The 23,186-nt window shown below is 32.9% G+C and overlaps 1 protein-coding gene across 2 annotated transcripts in view; it reads right to left on the bottom strand.

The window, feature by feature from the left end:
* Positions 1–8: 8 nt before the first annotated feature.
* USP45 (ubiquitin specific peptidase 45) overlaps positions 9–23,186 on the bottom strand; it is an 80,334-nt gene continuing 57,156 nt past the window's right edge. For both annotated transcript variants that reach the window (XM_036766645.1, XM_036766646.1), the window contains exons 10-18: positions 19,466–19,547; positions 17,600–17,691; positions 15,969–16,025; positions 15,562–15,705; positions 11,016–11,706; positions 7,694–7,791; positions 5,661–5,747; positions 4,680–4,833; positions 9–3,536 (exon numbers count right to left, since the gene is read on the bottom strand). In XM_036766645.1, the coding sequence (XP_036622540.1) occupies positions 3,406–3,536; positions 4,680–4,833; positions 5,661–5,747; positions 7,694–7,791; positions 11,016–11,706; positions 15,562–15,705; positions 15,969–16,025; positions 17,600–17,691; positions 19,466–19,547 (1,536 nt within the window). In that variant the 3' untranslated portion in view covers positions 9–3,405. The remainder of the gene's footprint in view (positions 3,537–4,679; positions 4,834–5,660; positions 5,748–7,693; positions 7,792–11,015; positions 11,707–15,561; positions 15,706–15,968; positions 16,026–17,599; positions 17,692–19,465; positions 19,548–23,186) is intronic.

The following is a 23,186-nucleotide window of genomic DNA, read 5'->3' as shown; positions in this document are numbered from 1 at the left end:
GAATAAACTTTGGCAATAGTCAAAACAAAAGTTATATTTAAAAATGTACTATGTATAAGTAGAATAAATACATGCTTTCTCTACAGCAAAAACCAATACCAGCATATTATACTCTTAGTCAAATAGTATCTTTTCTATTCAGAAGATGAACATTCTGGACTGTGCATAATAAGAGAGCTCCTAAACTCAAGGTCATATGAGACTAAAGATTTCATAATTAGTATAAAAGCTAAGGAAATTAAAAGTGAACCACAATTCTTCCACGTTATTTCTGGAATAATAAATAAACCCAATCTGGCTTTTGCATACTAAAACATCAACTTAAGTGAACTATAAAAAAAAGCTAGTGCAGCTTTCAGAACACTGAGGTAAAATGTCAAACCCAGAATACACTGATAAACATGCAGCAGGGCTAAATGGAAAGATCACTGGGAATTCAAGTCATGAGAATTAGGTTCTGGTTCCAGCTCCACCACTATGAGAACAGTAACCCAGAACCAATCAATTAAAATCAGTTAATCTCTTCATCTTAACTTCCTTATCTGTAAAATAAGTAGACTAGACTACACCAGAAATCAATAACCTTTTAAGGGAAAAGAGCCATTTTTGTTATTTTTTAGAAAATAACTTCATGTACAGTTTTAAAACATTTTAAAATAAAAGATGGGCACCAGAAAACTCCTAAAACTTCTTTCTCTTAGCATATTTGTATAAATTTCTTAAAGTAGCTGTCAAAGGCAGAGAGAACCTGGCTCTGAGGAGATGAGGTATAAGACAGGAGGAAGTACAGGCAGTAGGCAAAAAACAAGCTCTACTACCCCGCTCCTACGCTGAATGAGAGCCTAAATGAGGAGAATAGCTCCAAATGGGGTAACCCCTCCTTTTAGGACACTATGCTTCCATCCTTGGAATATGAAATCTCTGACGGTTTTGGATCAGCAATCCATTGTTCTAATAATTAAGGCTTTTGCCTGTTAATGAGAGGATTCAAGACACTAAAAGCTGCATAAAAGTAAAGATCTACGGTGGGCTCTTGGCAACCCCTGGATCAGATCACTAAAGCTTCCTTTAGCTCTAAAATTCTAAGACTATAAAACTTATTCAATAGTAATCAAATCAATGCTTGAGAAGCTGTTTGATGAATTAATCACTAGTGCTAAGTAGGAGCTGAAAATTTTCTATTCTCTGTACTTACTTTGCTTCATCTGGCTGGGAAGAATTCTTCACTTCCCTTAATTTTTGACCTTCCTGAGATAATCCAGTACTATCTCAAGCTTCATTTGTGTAAGTAAGCAGATAAAAAGTAAGGAAAGGCTGGCTCTGGTTTCCTTTAAAAACTCAACCTATCTAACAACCTACCTTTTCAACAGAAATTCTTTAGTCCTTTGCCTCTGAGAAATGTGCAACTGCTATGGCCTGGTAGGTTTAGAAACAGAGATAACTGATACTTAGCATCATCAAAAAGAAATAGCTAGATTAGTACACAAGTAGTGTACTGAAAATAATTAAGCTAAAAAAAAACTACACACTTCCTTAGCATCTCGTTGGATTAGGATGTATCCTATTAGATCATAGTTTTGATAATTATACACGCAGACTCCCCACCCCAAATCTTAGCATGAGTATTGTATATCTCTCAAATGACTAAAAATTCAGAATATAAAGATGCAATTGAAATGTGAATGTCAATGCTTTACAAGAAAAAAATAAACAAATTGCTAGAAGTGTGTACTATTCAAGCCCCATATTTTGTATTCTATCAAAAGCTTAAAAACTAATCACAAACGTTAGTAGTCAATAAGTTACTAAAAGGTCCACTTCATATTTTTATGTCAGAGGGTCATGGTTTAAGGAGGTAGCAACATTCAACCAATGCACTGCCACTTTTTTACTCCTATTTCCAAACATTTCCTAGCTTTCTTCTCAAAAAGAGAATGTACTGGAAGACAAACATTTACCAGATTCCCTGGATAGCAACAGCTATTAATTCCTATGCATTTGATCAGGGTACTCTGAACCTATATAACTGGGGTCAATGACATACCATTAAAGTGGTGGTATGCAATGGGAACTTAGAAAATCACTTTAGCTTACTTCTATTAGCCAATGTAAAGTTTTGAGTTGTCATGTGCTATGTATTTTTTTGTGACAAACTATTTTCTTGGATAGTAATGCCTTCTATTCATTGAATTTTTCAAAGTGATATTGTGAAATCAAACTTTTATAGTTAACTGCTGATTATAGGCTCATTTGTAATAAATAAAATTGTATGCAATATTACTATGGCTAGAAAAAAAGTATCCTGAGTACCTTTGGAAAAAAAAAAACCTAACTCTGAGAAGTAATTTTAATACTTTTCAGGTCAAGAATACAATTTAGTTTTACTTGTACTTTCATTTTTTGACAAAGCCACTATTTATATTTATTAAAAAAAAGCACTATTTTCATGGTAGTCACAAGGTCAAAGAAAAAACTATTCCCAAAATACTTGTATATAAGAAACAAACAGAAAAGCTAACATCATATTTAAATTAAAATTAACCGAACCTGAATGTATATGATATGCTGAATACAGAAAGGAATTAAGACCTCAGAACTCCTCTCCCAAAAGCTAAAGTCAATATTTACTAAAATATAAGACTATAAAACTTTATAATTTCTTGTAAGAGAATGTTATAAAGAATACAATCCTGATAACTTTAAAATGTAATCTAGCAATTTTCCCATGGTACTAAATGAACTGACATCTACTGGGAACCCGTTACAAGTTGCCTTACATAAATTTTACTTGGTGATCCATGTGTAGGATGTTTTTCAAACTCTATTACATGTTGGCTGAGAACATAAACTTGGACAATTTTCCCCTATACTTCCAGTTTTCAAAATACACCAAAACAGTAAGCTAATTACTTTTTAATAAACCTACTAAAAAAAGTTGAAACTACATACAAGATTTGGCAAAAAGGAATGCGTCTAACTTCATGTCATATCGTGTTATGTTAGGTTTTACTGTTAGTAGTTATGTTTTAGGGGATAGTAACTTGAAAAAAAAATCTAAATCTATATAATAATGAGACAAATTCTAATACCATTTAATTATACCACCCAGAACTCAAGGGCTGCAGTTCCCAAGATATAAATGACATTTTTTTGACATAACCTTAGGAAAAACAAGTATTATGCATTTGATTTAAGGAGATGGAACATTACAAGTTTTGAGGAAATAAAACTTGTTTTAAAAGGGAATAACCAAAAAACTCTTTTAAAGTTCAGGACTATCTAAGGGATGCAATAGATTATATGAAAGAAAAAACATAATAAAGGCACACTACATATTCAGTTTGTCCCTGCAGCATTTAAATAAAGGTGGTCTAAATAATCATTAACTTTTAGAAACAATAATCACTATAATATCCTTTCATAAAAAAGAAGGTAAGCCTGTGCATTAAGTGCTCTGGATTCTGGAACCATTTGCACATGAGTATCACTAACATGCACCCATTGTCCTGCTGATGCTCCCGTTGTTTCTTTTAAACCTATAATACAAAAATAAGTAACATTAAAAATTTTTAAATTTTTTTTTCTAATTGTGGCATTTAGTTCAAAGAATAGTTCTAATTTTGAAATAAGACATCTATAAAGGGGTTTAGAGTCTGTTTTTTATATATATATGTAGAAGAGGCAAAGAGGATATGTTGTCTTGATAGTTTTGGTAAAAACACAAAACCTTAAGAAAAACACATGATTTTAAAGTGCACTAAACAACATTTTAAACTACCTCTACTCTAATATCTGAAGCCTTCTTGTTTATAATTAAAAAAAACTGTAAAGTTTACAATAGGAATCCACCATTGTAAGGAGTAACTTCTGGTGTATAAGCTACTGTCCTATATTCTGAAAATTATGACTGGATATTATATTATTTTACACATTTGCTAAAGCTTTTAAAATTCAAAGCTGACCAAATTTGGAGTATGACACAATGTTTCAGGGATATAATAATTTAAGTTCCTTCTGTTCCTAATCCAACAGGCCATAGTCTAAAACCATTAGTTGGGAAATATCCCTTTACTTTCAGTTGTGTCATGCCTAGACTGTTATTGAAATAGAAGTCTATCTTCTCTTTCTTAAAATTTCTTAAGGTACTACTACAATTTCCCTTACCAAGTCAAGAAACTTTTCCTAATATTTAACTTTGTCTCTTTTTTGTTCCTGCCAAAAGTGTTTTATTTTGATTACTGTAATAGCACTAGATAACAGCCCAGTGCACCTATCTCTATATCTCTATATACTGTTAGATGTTGCTACATATAAACAAGTTCCTTCCTGGGTAAAGCACCTTCCAAGTTGCACTCTTTTAAGACATTATGATAAAAATAATAAGATGGTTATTTATGTAACAAGATAGACATATTACATACTCCTAAAAGATTTGTATCATCAAGTCCAGTATTATTTTAGACCAAGAAATATTCCTCTAATTGCCAAGAAAATTCAAGTAGAAGGGTACTGTTCATTATTTCTAATGAAGACCATTTAGGTTAAAAATTTACCTCTTTAGAAAAGTAATTTTTACTTGGTAGTTAAATGAAGAAATTAAATTTCAATTTATTTGATACACATATGAAGCAGTAATTTTAATATCTGAAGGATCTAACAAGCAATTAAGTATGACATACCATGGATATTTTTATTTGCAACAATGTGGTCCAATGGTTTCTTGGAAGTTGTTCTGACTTTCACATAGGCTGTATAATGGCCTCCTCTCATTGAGCCACTATGTTCCACTATTCCATAAAGACCATAGAGAACTCTCTCTCCACTGGTTACATTCTTTTTTTCAAAGAAACAACAAAAAAATTACAAATTAGTATTTTGTAGGAGTAAAGGATCCTGAGGGAAATTCTAAAGGATAATTAGTTAAATTCATATTAAGTCACTAAATATAATTATAAAATTTGGCCATTGCAGAACTTTAACACATGGAAAACGGGGATCAAATCTACTTAACAGAACTAGCAAGAAACCTAAGATTAGCACGTAAAATTTATTGTCTGGAAAATCCCGAGTCTTTAGGCTATTTTATCATCTAATAGCTTTGCCCTTTTAGGAAGTACAAGGAACATACTAAGATCAGACCAACAGTCTTAAGAGTATTTCACTCAATAGACAATCCTATCTTCCTTCAATAATTCCTACTTCCTGTCTGTGGAAACTTTATAGGCAATCATTAATGCACCCAAGTATCAAAGATTCATCAATCACCTTAGAGGACAAGATCATTAAATTCAAGTCCATTCTTTAATACACCTTTTTTGTGGACTTCTGACACTGAAAGTTTTAAGATCATCATATGATACAAAGGAAAGAAGGTCAAAAACTTATTTCGACAACAATTGGGTGGCTTGATTGCTCATGGACCTTCATTAATGTCCTTTGCTTTCAGAGATGCTTTGAATATTTATGTATTACAGATAATAATTACTCAAGGACAAAAGGAGGGAGGACAGCAAATACAATATTCCTGATATGTTGATTTAATTAAGTAGCTGTGTATTTGTTTCAGAGAATGAATACTTTAAAAAAAAAGTATATAAATATACAGTATAGAGTGTACTTGATAGTTATTGTAAATAAAAACAGTTCATCATATACTATACCTTGCAGGTAACAGAACAAAAGGGTGCTAAATCTAGCACAAGTGGAAAATCCACGTGTCTGTTTACTTTTCGTAGACTCAAACCAGCCTTCAAGAAAAAAAAAAGTGTAAAAAATGTTGAAGTCCATAGAATTCATTTGATTTTGCAGACTTTGCCACCTCAACTCAGTTGCTTTCTTACCATATAACTTCCCTCAGCATCTGGGGTCTTCTCACCTTGGACCATTCCTCTGACAGGCTGGCCCCCTTCTCCCACTGGTGAGTTCCTTTTAGATACCATTCTGGAGATAAGCCCAAGCCAGGCATGTTTCATTACCCTCTTAAGTGTTCTAATTCTGTCTCTTCTATTCTCCTACATTGGTAACTACCTCTACTGCCCCACTTTTCAGCCCCCTTTTATGTACGGTCATCCCCACTAGAATTGAAAGCTCCTTGAGGGCACCTTCTGTCTTTTTTCTAGTATTTGTATTCCCCCAGCTAAATACAGTGCCTGGCCCATAGTAAGGGCTTAATAAATGCTTGTTGCAGACGTTAAGCATAGTACTTTATAACATAAAACCCAAAAGGTGAAAAGAAGTAAAATTATACAAAACTTAATTTCTAAAGATTTTGAAAAATATATAAAAGGTGACATGGAGAAGTGGATAAAGGCCTGATCTCAATGTCAGAAAGATTGGTTCCAGTTACAACTCTGACAACTGGCTCAGTGACCATGAGCAAGTCTTTAATGTCTGTTTCCCAGGCAATTCTCAAGACTAAGAGGTGTGCAATTGTTATATATTAGCATAGGGAGCTTCCTCACTGGGAGGCTCCCTTCAAGGAAATCACAGAGCCAGACCAAAAACTAGAAAAGTAAAAAATTAAAGGTGACTAATAAACATTCAGAAACGGCATTTGACTAACTTAATGCCTATATTCAAAGGTGCTACGGCAAAGATAATTATGTAGATTAGTGGCAGTTTTTTTAAAAAATGAGTATTAATAAACATGTAATTTCACCACTTCTAAAAAAATTTAAATACATAGTATTATGGAGTAAAAACAACATTGGAATTTTAATCAGGAGACCCAGGGTTCTAGTTTACACATGTGACCTTGGGCAAGTTTATAAACGCCTAAGTTTCCTCTTCTGTAAAGTAGTTGGAATACTTCACAAGATGATTTATTAAGCCCCCTTTTTAGATGCAAAATTCTCTAATTATTTAATGTTTGCTTACTATAAATACGGAAAAAGACTCTAAAGTTACGTGCCCACTATAATCAGGACCTGAAAGAAATAAGAATGGGCCTACATAATGACCTCTACCTCTTATTTTCATATTAGGCTTCCATAGGAAGGCCCTAGGGGGAAAAACAACTATATTGGGACCCAGAATTTGCCTCCAGGTGGTGGTGGTGGTGTTTTCTTAAACAGAAAAGCACTAACAATAACCAGACCTTAAGACAGATGTTTATTTTTGACTTATGTTTTCAAAGACAGCTTTTGTCCTCAGCTACTCCTGTTAACCATTTCTCATAATTATAGGGAACTTCAATTTTTTGGGTTTGTACTTGGGAGTTTCTGGGGGGAAGCGAAAGAGGCTTTTACATGTGAATTTTAAAATGTACACTATTTTTAATGAAAAATTTTATTTAAAATATTTTAAAACAAATTTTTGTTATAAAAAAGATAAACATTCTCTGTCACTCAAGTATATGATTCCATTGGTTTTATTGTAGAATCTCTGGTACTATCCCACAGGATTTGAGGTTCCACTAAAAAATGCTGAACATTCACTATTTCACTCATCCAATTGCAAATATTTATTTTTCAAAGCACTGTGCTAGGTATTATGGGAAAGATAATAAGAATGAGCTGCCTTTATGGAATTTACAATCTGTAGGATGCACAAGGCAAATGACACTATTAAAGTTCAATACAGAAGACATGAAATGGTTGGTGATGTTACAAAGTCTAGATTATGACCATACGCTACTTATCAGTTTAATGTTTATATCTGTAGTAGAACTAATTGCAGTGATGTGGACTTTTACCTGATGGAATCTTTTAAGATGGAGAATAAGAATTGCTGGAACAGCAGAAATGAGCAACTGTTTCCTGGCATTGGTATACACGCCTTCTGGTTTCTTTTCTGCACAAAAGATAATTTTAAAAATATATCTGTAAAATTGTATTAAACCATATAACATATAATTACCCACTACTGCACTGGTTGTATAGTTTGATAAATTATCAAAAACTTTAAATATGAACTGGAAAGATCTATAAAAATACAACTGTAAGAACCAAAAGAGGTAAGACTCATAATGACCAAAATGTAAATTAAGAAAACAATGAAAGACAACTGAATTCAGGTCAAATACAATAGCCTGTCTTAGTCCCAGATTAACTGGGTTAAAACACACTTCCTTTCTTTTTAAGAAATGATGAACTCTAAGAAAAGAAAGTAAAATGCTGTCAACAAAAATTGCTGTATTAGATAACTTCACTTAACTTCTTTACAGAAGGAAACTATGGGAGTATTGTTGCTTTTGAAATGAGTGATATCAAAATAAAATGTATAAGTTAGAAAAAAATGTCAGTGCAAGAAAAGAATTAAGTAGCATGAGCAACAAACACTTAAAAATCAAGTTCTACAAACTTCCACAAAGTTTCACTGTGACTCAAGTGAAAACTTTCCTTATATAACATTTTATGAACATGACATACGTTGACCTTTAAATTTCTCTTAAAACATCTAGAAATAACAAAAGTATCACTCATGTAACACATTTTCAGAAATGTAGTATTTGTTATTGAACAAATACCCTGAACTCCATTGTCTCTTGAAAATTCCACCTTTTCTGTGCTATTCAGTATGAAATTAAATACATCTGCACAAAACTTCAAATCAATCTATCAGTTAATTGTAGTACCCAAAAAGGTCGGGGAAAATTTTACCATGCCTACAGTCTTAAGGTCCTAGACAACCTCTTAAATAGACCAAGCACAAAGATCAAAGGATCCTGTGCTAGGTTCAAACAACTAGTACCAGGATCATCAAACTATAACTTAAGGTCTTTATTTAATTTAGTCCTTTATTTAAAATCCTTTTATTTTAAAAAACAAAGTTTCATTGTATTTGGAGGGAGAGGTGGGAGCAGCAATCAGGGTTAAGTGACTTGCCCAGGGTCACATAGCTTGTCAAGTGTCTGAGGCCATATTTAAACTCGGTCCTCCTGACTCCATGGCCCTGTTCTTTCCACTCCGCCACCTAGCTACCCCCATTGTAGTTAAAATATATGATACATTCTGAGACCTTGAACATTCAACTGTGACCCATATAGCTTGATTTATCACAAACTATCTAAATGTTAATGGTATGCTACCCAGAATTCTCTGTCTTCAAAACACTTGTATATCCTAGCACTTAGCACAGTACCTGGCACATATTTGGTACTTTAAAAATACATGTTTACAAAAAATATTAAGAAGCACATTTTGCTTTCAGAAAAACCTGTAAAGACTTACATGCGCTGATGCAAAATGAAGTGGGCAGAACCAGGAGACTATTGTACACAATATTATAGGATGATCAACTGTGAATGATTTAGCTATTCTCAGCAATTCAATGATCCAAGACAATTTCAAAGGACTCATGAAAAAAATGCTACCACCCACCTCTAGAGAAAGAGGCAGATCAAAGCATACTTTTTCTTTGCTTTCTTTTTCTTTTGTTCTGTTTTCTTTTACAACACAACTCATATGGTAATGTTTTGCATGACCACACATGTATAACCTATATCAAATTGCTTGCTTTCTCACTGGGGGAAAGGGAAGGGAGGGAGAGATGGAATTCAGAACTCAAAATTTAAAAAAAAATTAATGTTAAAAAATTTTACATGTAAGTGGGAAAAAAATTGAAAATTAAAAAAATTTGAACTGAAAATGTTTCTTGTTGAGATTTCCGCGTTATTACACAGTAGGGATCATGGCTGAACAGAACCTGATAAGGTTTGTCAACAGAGAAATTATAAGGAAGTTATAGTGGAAACTTATTTTTGTGTTCAGGTTTTATAAGCACAATTTTTTTTTGTTTTGTTTTTTAGGAAGGGGGAAGGCAGAGCAATTGAGGTTAAGTGACTTGCCCAAGGTCACACAGCTAGTAAGTGTATCAAGTGTCTGAGGCTGGAATTGAACTCAGGTCCTCCTGACTCCAGGGCCGGTGCTCTACTCACTGTGCCACCTAGCTGCCCCATAAACACAAATGTTTAAAGGATGTTTTGGTATATGAGTTAATGCGGTGTACATTTCAACCTAGATTTCACTAGAGCAGCTACACATTGGGGTCTGATACTGAATAATCCAAGTTTATAAATTTTTTTTTTTATCAATTCAGACATATATGCTTAGACTCTACAAAGATTGATTCATGTTAACTAAACTCCTAAGAGATTTATTTAGAAGAATGACCAATTCCAGTTATCCTATTCTGCCATATCCTCTTATCAATAATATACTGCCATGTGCATGGGGCATCTCCAAATTCTTGGTGAGCTGATCCAACCAGGAAATTAGTAGGGTCATCCAATCAGAAAATTTAGACAGTTATTTCTAAAAATATAATTAGTGATGGCTATATAGAATCATAATACTGTCTCTTTTGTTCAGGGATGAAAGCACACTATTTTTAATTTTCAAATCCTCTTATTCAATCTTTGCTCAATGATTACTAAAGTATCTGGTTACTACTTAATTTGACTTGTACTTTTAAGATTTGTTGTGATTTATGAATTTAAAACTTATCATACATTGGTTTATGTCTTCTAGGGTCGTAAGACCATAGGATTTAGAAGTGGAAGATCATCCAGTCCCACATCTTCATTTTGCAGATGAGAACAATGAAGCCCAAAGGCAGAAAATTACTTGTCAACAAGACAGTAAGTGGCTGCGCCAGGATTTAAATCTGGGTCTTCTGACTCCAAATACAGTGTTCTTTCCATTCATTACACCATATTAGTTGCCTTCCTGAGATCTGGGAGGCACCTTAAGGTAAGCATTTATATATTTCATATCTTAACTACACTATAGTTATCTTCCCAGAAGCAGACAACTGACTCTATCAGCTATATATGGATTCTTATCTTTTAATATGTGTTGTATTTTCTGACTTGGTCTACAGGTCTTAGGGTTCATCTTATTTGGGGAAAGTAACTCAGTCAATTCACTTCAAACATTATTAACAATTGCGGCTTCTAATCTAAGGTGCTGGGATGACGAACATAAAAAATTACATAGCTCTTTCCTTCAAGGAGTTTATTATCTAGTACAGGGATGAGACAAAAATGCCAGGAAGTAATCAGATCAAGAGTTTACCTGCAGAACTGATTTTCTTTGGGTACATCTGTTTCTTTTCGGTACAATTCTCACATAAGAGCTTGTTATTTCCCATTAGTAACTCCACAGATGTAAACTGGTAGAGACAGGACTGAATTGAACATTCTTTGGAAGAAGTTGTATAGCTCTGAGAAAGGGTTTGGAAAGCATTTTGGGGGCCACGGGACAACGTATACTTCTCCACTGAACATAGTGAACTGCTTGAAAAATTGAATGGCTGATGTTCATTGTTAAGCTCTGTACCTCTAGTTACAGTGTCACTTAGGCTGAATTTGGCAATGGCTTCAGTGATCATTTTCTTACCACTCTCACTAGCATTTGCAAATGGAAGTTCAGGGACTACTGATGAACGGGGAGGAACACCTTCATGCAAAAAAGATAAACTACTGGGTCTAACAGAAATGGTTTGCTTTGAAGCACTTTCAAATTCTGAAGCCTCACTGTCAGCATCAACGCTGCTTTCAGAATGGCTGACTTCTTTCTCACTTCCATCAGTCTGACTTGCATTTGCTGTAGTCTCAGACACCCTACTTGTGTCTCTTATGGACAAAATTGAAGAATCCCCATTTATTTCAAGGTTTCCATTTTTCTGATGCATGATAACAGGAATTTTCTCTTCTTCCCCAGATGATGATTTTCTTACAAGTCTTCTTTCATAATTTAGCTGATTCTATAAATTGATATGATGTTTTCAGAGAAAGAAAGGAAAAATGGACTTAAAAATTAGGTTCCAGTACTTTCTAAAATTACCTGCTAACATCTTATTATTCTCCAACAAATACCATTTGCAGCAAATGAAATTTCTAAATTGGAATTCCTTGATTTTAGAAGCTCAATATTATTATTTTAAGATAGATAAGAACTTACCAAGCACCAGTCAACAAAATGTTGCTATATAAAGATTAATTCCAATCCAAAATTATAAACAAAAAAGTACATCACAAATCCTGCAATTATGTAAAATGCTGACTACCTGACAGAATTCAGGGAGGAGTCTGTATCTGTTCCAAGTTTTGCTAATGAATTACTAATGTGGCCCCGAATATGAAAAACAATTTTGTTTATTTTGGCAGTTAGTGACAAGGATAAAAGAAGCAAAATCTACCTCAAAATCCAAAATGAGTTTAACCAAAGGCTTAAACTAGTCAAGCTGACTTTTTTCAGGTCTACTCTATGACTATGTATTGTGAGATACAAAAAACAAACAAAAAAATCTTACACTGAAAGAAAAGATGAAAAAAATCTACAAATTGAACAAATCATTTTAACTTGGCTGTTTCAGTGAAGTGCTTTTTCCACTGCAGTGTTGCACTCATAATTGTCTAACTCCTCTTTAAGTTTATGCCTTTTAGTTAGCAGATACATCTAGAAAGACTTTTCAATAGATTAAATATAGTAACAATAAACTGAAGCTAAGGATTACTTTTTTTCATGGAAAAGGGGAAAATAAATTGGGAAGAAACCCAACAGCTGTGGTAAATGTTCAGTCTAGGCCTCAATCTGTTTATTTCTCTATCTGTTGCCCTGTGCTAATAATTTTTTGCTTTACACCATTTTCCAATAATAATTTTGCATTTGTACAGTTTTCCCTTCCTATTTTTACATTTATTTTCCATCATGGCTGTATTTCTTCCTTTCTTTTCATCAGCTGCCTGCTTGCTTTTTCTTCCCTGCCCTCTCCCTCCTCCAGCATTTACATTTTTACTTTGGCCTCTTTTATTCTTGTGTTTAAATTGCAAAAAAACCCAACTAACCAAACAAACAAACAAAAACCTTGGCAAATAACTAAGATGTCTGAAACCAACAAGTATTTGAAATCTATGAACTAAAAAAAAAAAAAGCCAACAAGAAATTTAATTCTTTGCCTATTTTCAGGTGGATTTTTTTTTTAGGCATTCCAGACAAGGTATCATCAACTATCAGTCCAGACATAATAAAAATAAAATATTCTTTCTTAACAGAATTTGTAAATACAGATTTGGAAGAAATAGTTATAGGTCAACTCAAATACTGAGGCATATTTAAATGATTAAATTAAAATAAATTAAATATTCCTTAAAATATTAATGATAGTTTGTAATTATACCAGACATTCTTGCAGAAATACCTTGAGAAAATTAGTGACAGGAAAAAAATCTAAGTGCTCTGAGTCTGCCTTTCTAAAACAGATTCCCCAGAGATTAATGGATATTTCTTCACTATCTTATTTTAAATCTGTTAACGTATACTAGTTAATTTTATGTCAACTATCACCATATGTGATGACAGACTACCAACCACGAGAAGACAAAAATGTGACTTCATAGATTTTCTTTTTCTGGTCTAGACTTGGGATTTCATTAGCACAGGCAATTCCTAGGGAGGAGAGTCTCTCTACCAATGCAAAATGACAACTGATCTTAAACTTAGAGAGTATTAGAGAGTTACCTGTTTGACAAAGAATTTAAGGAACTCACCCTGAGACACAGAGAGAGGAAGTATGTGTTAGAGGTGGGATGTGAATCCAAGCAGTCTATCCACCAGACCATTTTACCTACCTCCTTCGAAATTGACAGAGGCACTGAGGTTCAGAGCACAATCTCTCATGAGAGGCAAGCACTAAAAACTCAGTAAGCCACAGTCAAAAAAGGCAAAACTAATTCTTATGGGATGATGTAATTTAACCAGATTTCTGAGTTTTTGTAGAGAAGATTTTCCATTGGGTTATATATATTTGCTGAGTTCTTCTTTGTTTTACTTCTTCACTACTGGTTAAATTCTAGTCAATTTTCCTAAAAGCTTTGGGTTAAGAGGTAACCATTTAGAAATTAGTCTTTTCTCCTTCTTTTAACTTTGTGAGGTTTTATTAGAATTGCATTTTATCTTTCTTGATTTAACTAAGAATGATCTCTTTGTGTTATTTTATTTGCTTTTTGTTTTTCTATCATACAGTGATGGATCAGGTACTAGAAGGGACCTCATAGGCCACTTAGTCCAACTCTACTCTTTCATTTTACATTCGAAGAAACTGAAGCCTAAGATAGTTAAATGACTTATCCGAGGTCACAAGTAGCAAACAAAAAAGGTTGTATCTAAATCTCAATCCTCTGACTCCAGAGCCAGTGCTCTTTCTACTGTACAACAAGAAACTTTCAAAAAAGAATCTGTTTCTTCTACTTACAGGAACTTCAATTAAATGTGTTAACTTTATACTTTAATCTGGTTAGACATATTTTAAAACCTATGTATACATATACAGATTAAAGGTATGTACACCTACTGAAATTTTACAGTATCAGGCATAGTAGTAACAATATGCCAAAAATATAATCACCTGATCAACATTACAAGATAACATTTATAAATACAAAATGCTAATTAAAATGTTTTGTTCAATTTTTTATTTCATAAAGATAATACTTTAAGAGCTTTATTTTTAGAATTACTAAAAATAATTAAGCGCGTGAGATAACTCAAGGAGGGAAAGGGATATTGAGGATAACAATGATGTTATACAAAAGAAATCAATTAAAACTTATTCAAAGGGAATAAGCAAGAAACTTCAGCTCTTTTTGCTTTGGTGCCTCCAAAAGGCCAATTAATAATGGAATCATTATCTAGAAAAAAACATTTTTTTGATCCTGAGGTAGTTCCCATGTATTACAGAATCAGACTATATTGTGCTAAAATTTATATGAACCATATTAAGAGGTTAGAACTACGCTTTACAAGCTCTTAGGCCACATAAGGCTCAGCAGAACATAGAAGCATGTTTCCTTATATTGGTTTAATTTCTACAAAATTTCATATTCACCAAATAGCACTGCCTATTTTAGCCAACACCACATCACCTGTAATTTAATCATGAATACAACCCGGAGGGCTAAGAAATAGCACTAGTTATCAGGATATTAATTTATATGTAGCAATTATGTAACATATCTAAAAGGCACAGAACTTTCCTAAATTACTATTACATTCATTATATTTCACCTACTACAAAATATCAATGATGATTTTGGTTAGAAGGTGACTTATTAAAAGTTTTTTTTTTTTAATTTAAGAAAAAAAGACAACTTTCAGGTCCATGCAAGTTAGATTCAACAGAAGTGGGGAAGGAGAGGGACGAGAAGGGACCCAAGATTTCATCAGTATAGGGAACTCCTAGGTCTGCAAACTCCTTTCAACGATATGAGCTCATTGGTAACTGCTCATCTTAATGAGATGCTTGAGGAGACTGAGAGGCTAAGTGACTTGCCCAGGGTCATACAGGCAACATGGGACAAAAGCAAGACCCAAGCCTTAACGAAGCCTGCACAGCACAGACAAAGTGCTTTACCAGAAAACTGGCATGAGATACAATGCTGTGTATCCCATCTTTAGTCTTGATGAGTATAGTGCCATGAAATTATGAGTAAATAAATTCAAGTAGTATGCATGCACACTAAAATTAATAAAATAACTAAATATTATGTACCTTATTTGGGCAGATTTTAAATGAACAAAAAATAAATCTACATACTAAATGCACATAATCTTAGCTTACCTTATCTTTAGTTAAGGAGTGTTTCCTAGTACTTTTTAGATGATTATTCATTGTAGTAGCAGAAGTACAATTGTACTGATTAAGGTCTGCCTCTTGTAAACTCTTACATTTATTCATTCTTCCCAATGGAACAGGTTTTGACACCTAGGTAGATCCACATATAAAGAAACTCTATAGCAAATAACTTTTAAAAATACCCATTTTATTCTTATATTCATTTGAAACATAAAATTATCCCTTCTCCTTTATACTAACCCCAACAACTTAAATAACAAGCATAATGGTTATTAGTTATTAGGTATTAGTTATTAGATAAATACTAAATTTTTAAAAAATTCCACTTTATTACTTTCTTTTCAAACTAAAATGTTTCTTAAAAAATCTTTAATAATTTTCTTTTTTCTTACCCTTTCTTCTATTATAGGAAGTGAAAGATCAATGAAAGGCTCTTTCATGGCTGAGATCTTTGAGAAAAGAAAAGCAAGAGAAGACTAAGCAAAGTATAAATATAGTAAAATTCTTTAATAATTATTGTGAAGTTTTTGTTTTTAAAGAAATATAACTTAAAAAATTATGCCATCAAAACTACAGAAACTAATGAAAATTTAAAAAAAATTTCTTTGTATATAATAGTTCAGAATATTGAATCAGCAACAATATAAAAAAACTTTTTCAAATGATGTAAAGAGTTTGAATGTATGGTGCCATAATGTTTTAATAATATCTGAAGTTATCTCAAAGGAAATAACATTTATTAAAAATTGATTATCTGGGAAAATTCAAATCAAATCAAATCAAAATCAAATCAAAAGTGCTGCAAAGAGAGAAATGTTTAGATCAAAGAAAATGTAGCAAAAAAGAGTTATTTAAGAAAAATTGTTTTTTTCTTCAAGAATACTCATAAAATATAGTCTAAAATTTTAGAATGATACCATGATGACAAATAATAGACTTAAATGTAACAGGATAGAATATGATATAACATAATATAATACATAATACTTTTTAAAAAGTGGGTACAGAAAGAACACATTGGAAACATTTTTGGCCTATTCTGCCATTATAAATCTATACCAATTCAACCCTCTAATTTTTCAAAATTCCACAATGACAATAAAATACTTTATCAATAGGTTCAGATATTAAAATAAGAATTATCAGGCAATAGGAAGCCTGTGAAATGATTTAATCAGAATTACCCAGGTTAAAAAACTAAGTATGGCATTTGAAATGAAAATAAATATCAAATCCAGTAACATAATTTAATGGGAAAAAAATCAGTAAGTTGGATCAAAACTTATTTTTGTGTCATTAATAAGTGCTTGTTGGTTAACAGAATTCTATACTTCAATAGAAGGAAAATAACAGCAAATCATATTTTAAAATTAATATTTTGCTGTAATATTAATACTTTAAATTAATATTTTATTTTAGGTTATTACAATTGTACCAGACCTATTTTCATGCAATATTTTTCCCACTCCAGTCTAACAAGTAAGTTAACATGAGTTTCTTACCCTTACAGGCTTGTTTTGAGGATCAAATGGAAATAACATATAAAAGCACAGTGGGGAAAAAGGAAGTGTTTATATGGGTCTAAAATGATTTTTATATTCATGCTCTAGAAAACAAGTATCTAGGAATGGAGAGTACATTTTATTTTTTTCCCACTTAATAATATTTTATTTTTTCCAATTACATGTGAAGGTAGTTTTCAACATTCACTATCAATTCATTTATTTATTTATTTACTTGTTTAGGAGGCAATTTAGGCTAAACTGACTTGCCCAGGGTCACACAACTATTAAGTGTCTGAGGCTGGATTTGAACTCAGGTCCTTCTGACTTCTGGGCCAGTGCTCTATACACTATGCCACCTAGCTGCCCCTGAGTATCACATTTTAGACGGGACTAAGCTATTATGAAATAATTCTTCATTAATACATTCTGTCAAGTTACACTTAAAATAAAACAATCATAAAACCAATATGTAATTGTGATCTATCATTGCACATTGAATTGCATTCCAAAATACCTACATTTTCACATTCCTCACACATGACTGTGCTAGTCAATTCGCCAACAAAGATCCTATCTATGAAGTTCATCTTCACTCCCTCTCTTCCATACGCTGCAAAAATAGTGCTTTTTAAATTTGTAAACATATGTAACATCAATAATAAAAACAAAACATTTGATTTCATTCAAACATAATCAGAACAGTGTATATATTTACTTTATATACTAAACATATGATATCCTTCCTCCTCCCATATTTGCTCCCTCCCCTCAATTTTGAGAGAATCCTAAACCTCTGAAGCGTTAGTTACAACAGATGAAAAGTCATAAACTGTATTTAATTAAACTTGTTTGCTCAAAATAAATAGTAGCATCAATAACAATTCAAATTTAACTGCTATTCCCAAACTTTCTGAATTTCTTCTCTATTTACCAGTTTAAGTATTAAGATGCCCAATACAATTAGTATTTTATTAGGCACTAAAATATGCAATTGACTGTTACTATTTTGTATTTACTTAGCAACAAAGAGAATACACTTAAAAAATTATAATAGGCATACTTCTTTACCTATCTTTCTACTCTTCCAGGACCCGTACCATCACATTTCACATAAACCTTTAAATCAATGTTATATCATGGAAATAAATTTCTTTTAGTATAATTCTTTAAAATCAGGAAGAAACTCTAAGGCGGATGAAGAGAGTTTATGTTTGCTACATGAGAACCTATCCAAAAACAGATGTCCCATGCATGAATGTATTTATGCAGACAGACATACAGAGACATACAAAGAGACAGACACCTAAAGAGATAAACTGACAGAGACAGAGAAAGAGACAATGAGAAACAGACATACAAAGACATACAGGTTGACAGAGAAATAGACTTGGTCTAACTCTGCAATTTCATTACTGTAAGCGACTTCTGGTGTGGAGATTCCTTCCAATAACAGATTAGCAACTTTCTTGAGCTTCTAGTCTTACAAAGCTGTTTGGGACACTGGGAGATCAACTGATAGGCCAAAGAAGTACATAGCCAGGACTTGTCAGAGGCAGAAAGGGAACTCAGGTAGTCCCAACTACAAGGACAGACCTCTCTGTCTACTACACCAGAGGTGTTAAATTGGAAAGGCTACAAGGAAGTGACACACTTCTCCACTGTATCCTGAACCAGATTAAAATGCAATTGGGAAATATTTAATAAAATGAATAAAAATACAATACAATAGAGACAATGTTAATTTGTTGTTTTCTAAGTCAATATGCAACTTGCAGGGATCCCCTTCTATTTGAGTTTGACAGCACTACATTCATTACACTATACTGCCTCTCAAATATATACTAAAGTTAATAAAATTAGGCGTGCTATAATAAATCTTTAATACATGGGAAATGATAATGATCTAAATTGAACCTAAAAAACTTCAAGTCATCTTATTTAGTAAACAAACCAATGCTCAAGAAAGAAGTAATAAATGTTTGGAGAACATCCAAGTTATCAACAGTGGGTGATTCATAAACTACCATCTGAATCAAATTACTTGAGTAATGTCCTCAAAACTTGTTTAATTCATTATCACCAGATTTCAAATGTGAGGAAGATGATATTATAAGTTCGTAAAGGCACAACATGAAAGATTACAGAGAGAAAATTTTGCTTGAGAACACAAAGAACTTTTGGTTAAAACTGGGTTAAGAGAAAAATTAGTCTGAATTATTCTATTCATACACTAGATGGCACTACTTTAACACAACTCAGCTAATACAGTAATTTAGTCTTTACAATAATCATTTTAAAAGAAAATGTAAAAAAAATTCTGAGGAATGCACTGTTTTAAGTTAAAGCTATAGATTATATAAATGTGACAGTAAAAGTCAACATACCTTTGATTTTTTTTCTGGTTTCCTCATCTGCAGTTTTAGTAGTTGGATTATTAAATGCTTTTAGAATGCCAGTTTGTATTCTCTGTAAAATAAATCCAGTAAGTATTTTAAGATGAAAAAATGTAAGCTTTGAATTTCTTGAAACAGACACAATTTAGTTTGTTGTACTACAGAGTTTGTTCTTCTGAATAAAAATATATTTATCCACAGAGGCATCACTGTATGTCAAATCTGTGAAGAGATTTGTAAGCTCTCTAACCTTTCACCCATCTACAGTAAATGGAGACTCAAAAGATAAGTCATAACCTAGAAGGATTAACTTATGATCTCTAAAGTGAATCTTTAGCTCTAAATTCCATGAAGCCCAATTTCTAATGGTGTATTCATTTCTTCATGCCCCCAAAACACCATTTTATAAGTTTGCTTGTAGTTTAAAAATGTCAAGGTAGTTCCAAAAGGCAAGGAGCTCATTCTCTTCTTAATTTAAAAGTTTGGGGCTCATAATTTCAAAGTGATTTATCATTCTTCAACCATGGCTACAAAAAGTAGTATATGTAGATGACGAAAAAAATTTAAACAATTCAATTTGAGACAAGTTATTTTATAATTTTTTCACTTCAATTCCTAGCTATATAAATTCTTCTAAAACAATCTTCACAGTATTATGCTAATTGGCACTAGCAAAGACCAGGATATTAATTGTCTACATCAAGAAAGAACAATTAAAAATTTCACTAATCGGGGTTTAGTGTACACTTAACAATCATGAATAATCATTTGTTGGGGTTGAGATAATACTGTCTACTTAAAGCCACTACTGGCTATCAAATAAACAATAATGTTTACATTTCCATACATCTCATATTTTCCACACTCATATTTCAATTTCAGGTACTAAAAACTGTTCAAGCTATATGTAGAGATGAATTTCTAAAAGGGTTTCTAGGAACTCAGGTGACAGAATAAAGTCCTTATCTCAAGCAGGTGAGTTAGAACATTTGAGCTTCCGGAGAAACTCTCAGGATGAGGCATTTGGCTGGCCTGGGGACAAAGGAGCTCTTAAACTGACCAAGAACTTCCCTAGCTGAATGAGGTCCACAAGACTCTTACATCTCTTCCCATCATCTCCCTCCCAGCGATAGCCTGTCCCCTTAAGCCCTTTGTTAGTCTGTGATTCTTTTCCAAGCTGGCACTTGGGTCAAGGCCCAGCAGCCCCACCAGTTACATAATTACAGCTCTGCTAATTCCTAGAACAGATATTAATGTGAAAGTACTGGCAGGGATTGACTTCGTGTGAAATACAAGATGTGTGAAATTCAAAATTACTTTTATACTTGAAAATCATTTTTACTTAATCTACCTCTATCCTGACACTCCAAGTTACTGCCCCAGAATCCTGGTCTGACTGGTTCATTTCTATTATTTTATCTAGCCTGGCTGGAACCAGACTCATCTTGATATTCCCCAGCCAGCCTCTAGCCTTCACCTATGACAGGCACTCCAACCTCCTTTCCTGGCACCCTGGGCTTTTGATGGATGAGCATTCATCATTTGTAGCTTAGACCTGAGCCACCATGCTTCTCCCCAATCATACTTACGCTTCTATGCTCCTGACCACCACTCTTCTTTATGTATTGTTTTCCCTTCTTTATGTATTGTTTCCCCTATTATAACGTAAGCTCTTTGAAGGAAAGGCTGTTTTGCTTACTTATATTTGTATCCCCTGCATTTAGCAGTAGGTGATCAATAAGTGCTTTTCTAACCCATTTTCCTCCACTAATGAATGCAGTAGCTAGCAATTCACAACTAGTCCTGGGAAATTCAGGTTCATCTTTTCTCATACAGTAGCTATTTAATAGACTGAAGGATTTCTACTTATTGTGAAGCTGAGTTTCATTTATGAATTGCAGTCAATGGCCTACAACAGCAAATCTCACATAAACGTCAGTTACTAGTTTGCTAAGAAGTATTTTGAAGATCATAATATTTTTAGCTTATTTAAACATAATTCTGAATACGTATTATTATACTACCTGGGGAAGTCTTTATGTCACTGAAATTTTCAACATGCTAAAAACCTAACCAATATGGGATGTTTAAATTTGAAATTCACAACAATTTAATTTGGAATACTGCACGTATTAAAAAATAAAAAAATTTGTTTTACATTTTTTTTTGCAGGGGGGAAGGCAGGGCAATTGGGGTTAAGTGACTTGCCCAAGGTCACACAGCTAGTACGTGTGTCAAGTGTCTGAGGGCTGATCTGAACTCAGGTCCTCCTGACTCCAGGGCTGGTGCTCTACTCACTGCACCATCTAGCTGCCCCAGTTAAGAATATTTTTACAATTCAAACTACTCATTAGTTTTTCCACCTGTCCATTATCTAAATTATCTTGAACTAGTTAAGATCTTATAATCTGACCAAGATATTTAGCAATAATAACGAAAGGTTTGAAATAATTTCAAATTAAATAATATGTTCACCTCTTCAGCTTCTGACTTAACTTGCAAACTAATGCTCCCTAGCCTTGATCCTAGGTAATTTGCTAATTTGAATGTTATAAAAATGTTCGTAGGCCTAGAAGCAACCCTCTTTGTTGGGATTTGTGCTTTTGAAAGTTAAAAAAAGACACAAGAGTATTCCTAACAACTGTAACACATTAATCAGTTAGCAGCAGGATCAAACGACTTTAAAGCCCTGCATTTAAACAGTTTCTCAAGCATCAGAATAACTGCTAAGTATAATTTCAATTGAGTAACTGACAGTTCCTGATTTTAAAATATTCCTCATTTGTAGTAATATATTTTCAGAAAATATAGAAATATTGAGAAAATGTTGAAAGCAATGACAGTAAAGAAATTACATCTGTAATCAAAAAACAAAAGAAAATTAGAAATCTTTATTGAAAGAAAATTTTAACTCTAACAATTTCAAATATAAAACATTAAAAATAATTGTAGTAGCTGATATTTTTCAATAAACTTCGATACATTCTAATCTAATTCTAACTTTAACAGAGCCACTTTTAAAGCCATAAATTATTTCTCTCAATTATACGGCTTACATGTCACTGGGGTTTTTAGTATTATTGAGCCAAAGAGAAGGCTCTACATGAACACATGAATTAGACTGTTCCATGCAATTGTTCTTCAAAAAACTGTTCCTACAATGCAGGCGCATTCTCTTTAACTTTGCATTCAACAGGATTGCTCTCCTAAACTTTACATTCACTAGAAAACATTTTATGAAAATAGCCTGAAAGAAGGTCAGTAGCTGTAATTATTTCTAAAGGATTCTGGTGGCAGACATATTGCTGTAGGCTTTCTTCAATCAAAAAACACATGGTAGTGACACTCTACAACAATAGCACGATTAACAGCTGTGGAGTTCCCAGGCTAGACAATGCTGCTACTGCTTGGGTACTCACTGTATTTGACTGGCACAACTGTCATTGCTCACAAGGCTGAATAGGTCCTCAGACTTGACACTCTAATTTTGTCACACTACCTAAATTAGGAAAAAAAAGCTTTTCCTAGTAATCTTGCTGAGCTGTTTGAGATGATAAAGTCATGCACACACCATTCGTATGTTCATCGTTACAACAAAAGCGGAACTGTTTAATTGCAGGAGATAGCACCAAACTTCATTAGCCCAGTAGCACAAATAAGTATCTATATATTTATATTTGTGTTATAGATAGGTATTAAAAATTCAAAGTAA

This window comes from Trichosurus vulpecula, chromosome 7 (genome assembly GCF_011100635.1).
Source record: "Trichosurus vulpecula isolate mTriVul1 chromosome 7, mTriVul1.pri, whole genome shotgun sequence".
Classification (NCBI taxonomy): domain Eukaryota; kingdom Metazoa; phylum Chordata; class Mammalia; order Diprotodontia; family Phalangeridae; genus Trichosurus; species Trichosurus vulpecula.
The sequence above is the reverse complement of the archived record's forward strand: the minus strand, read 5'-3'. Positions and strand labels throughout refer to the sequence as shown.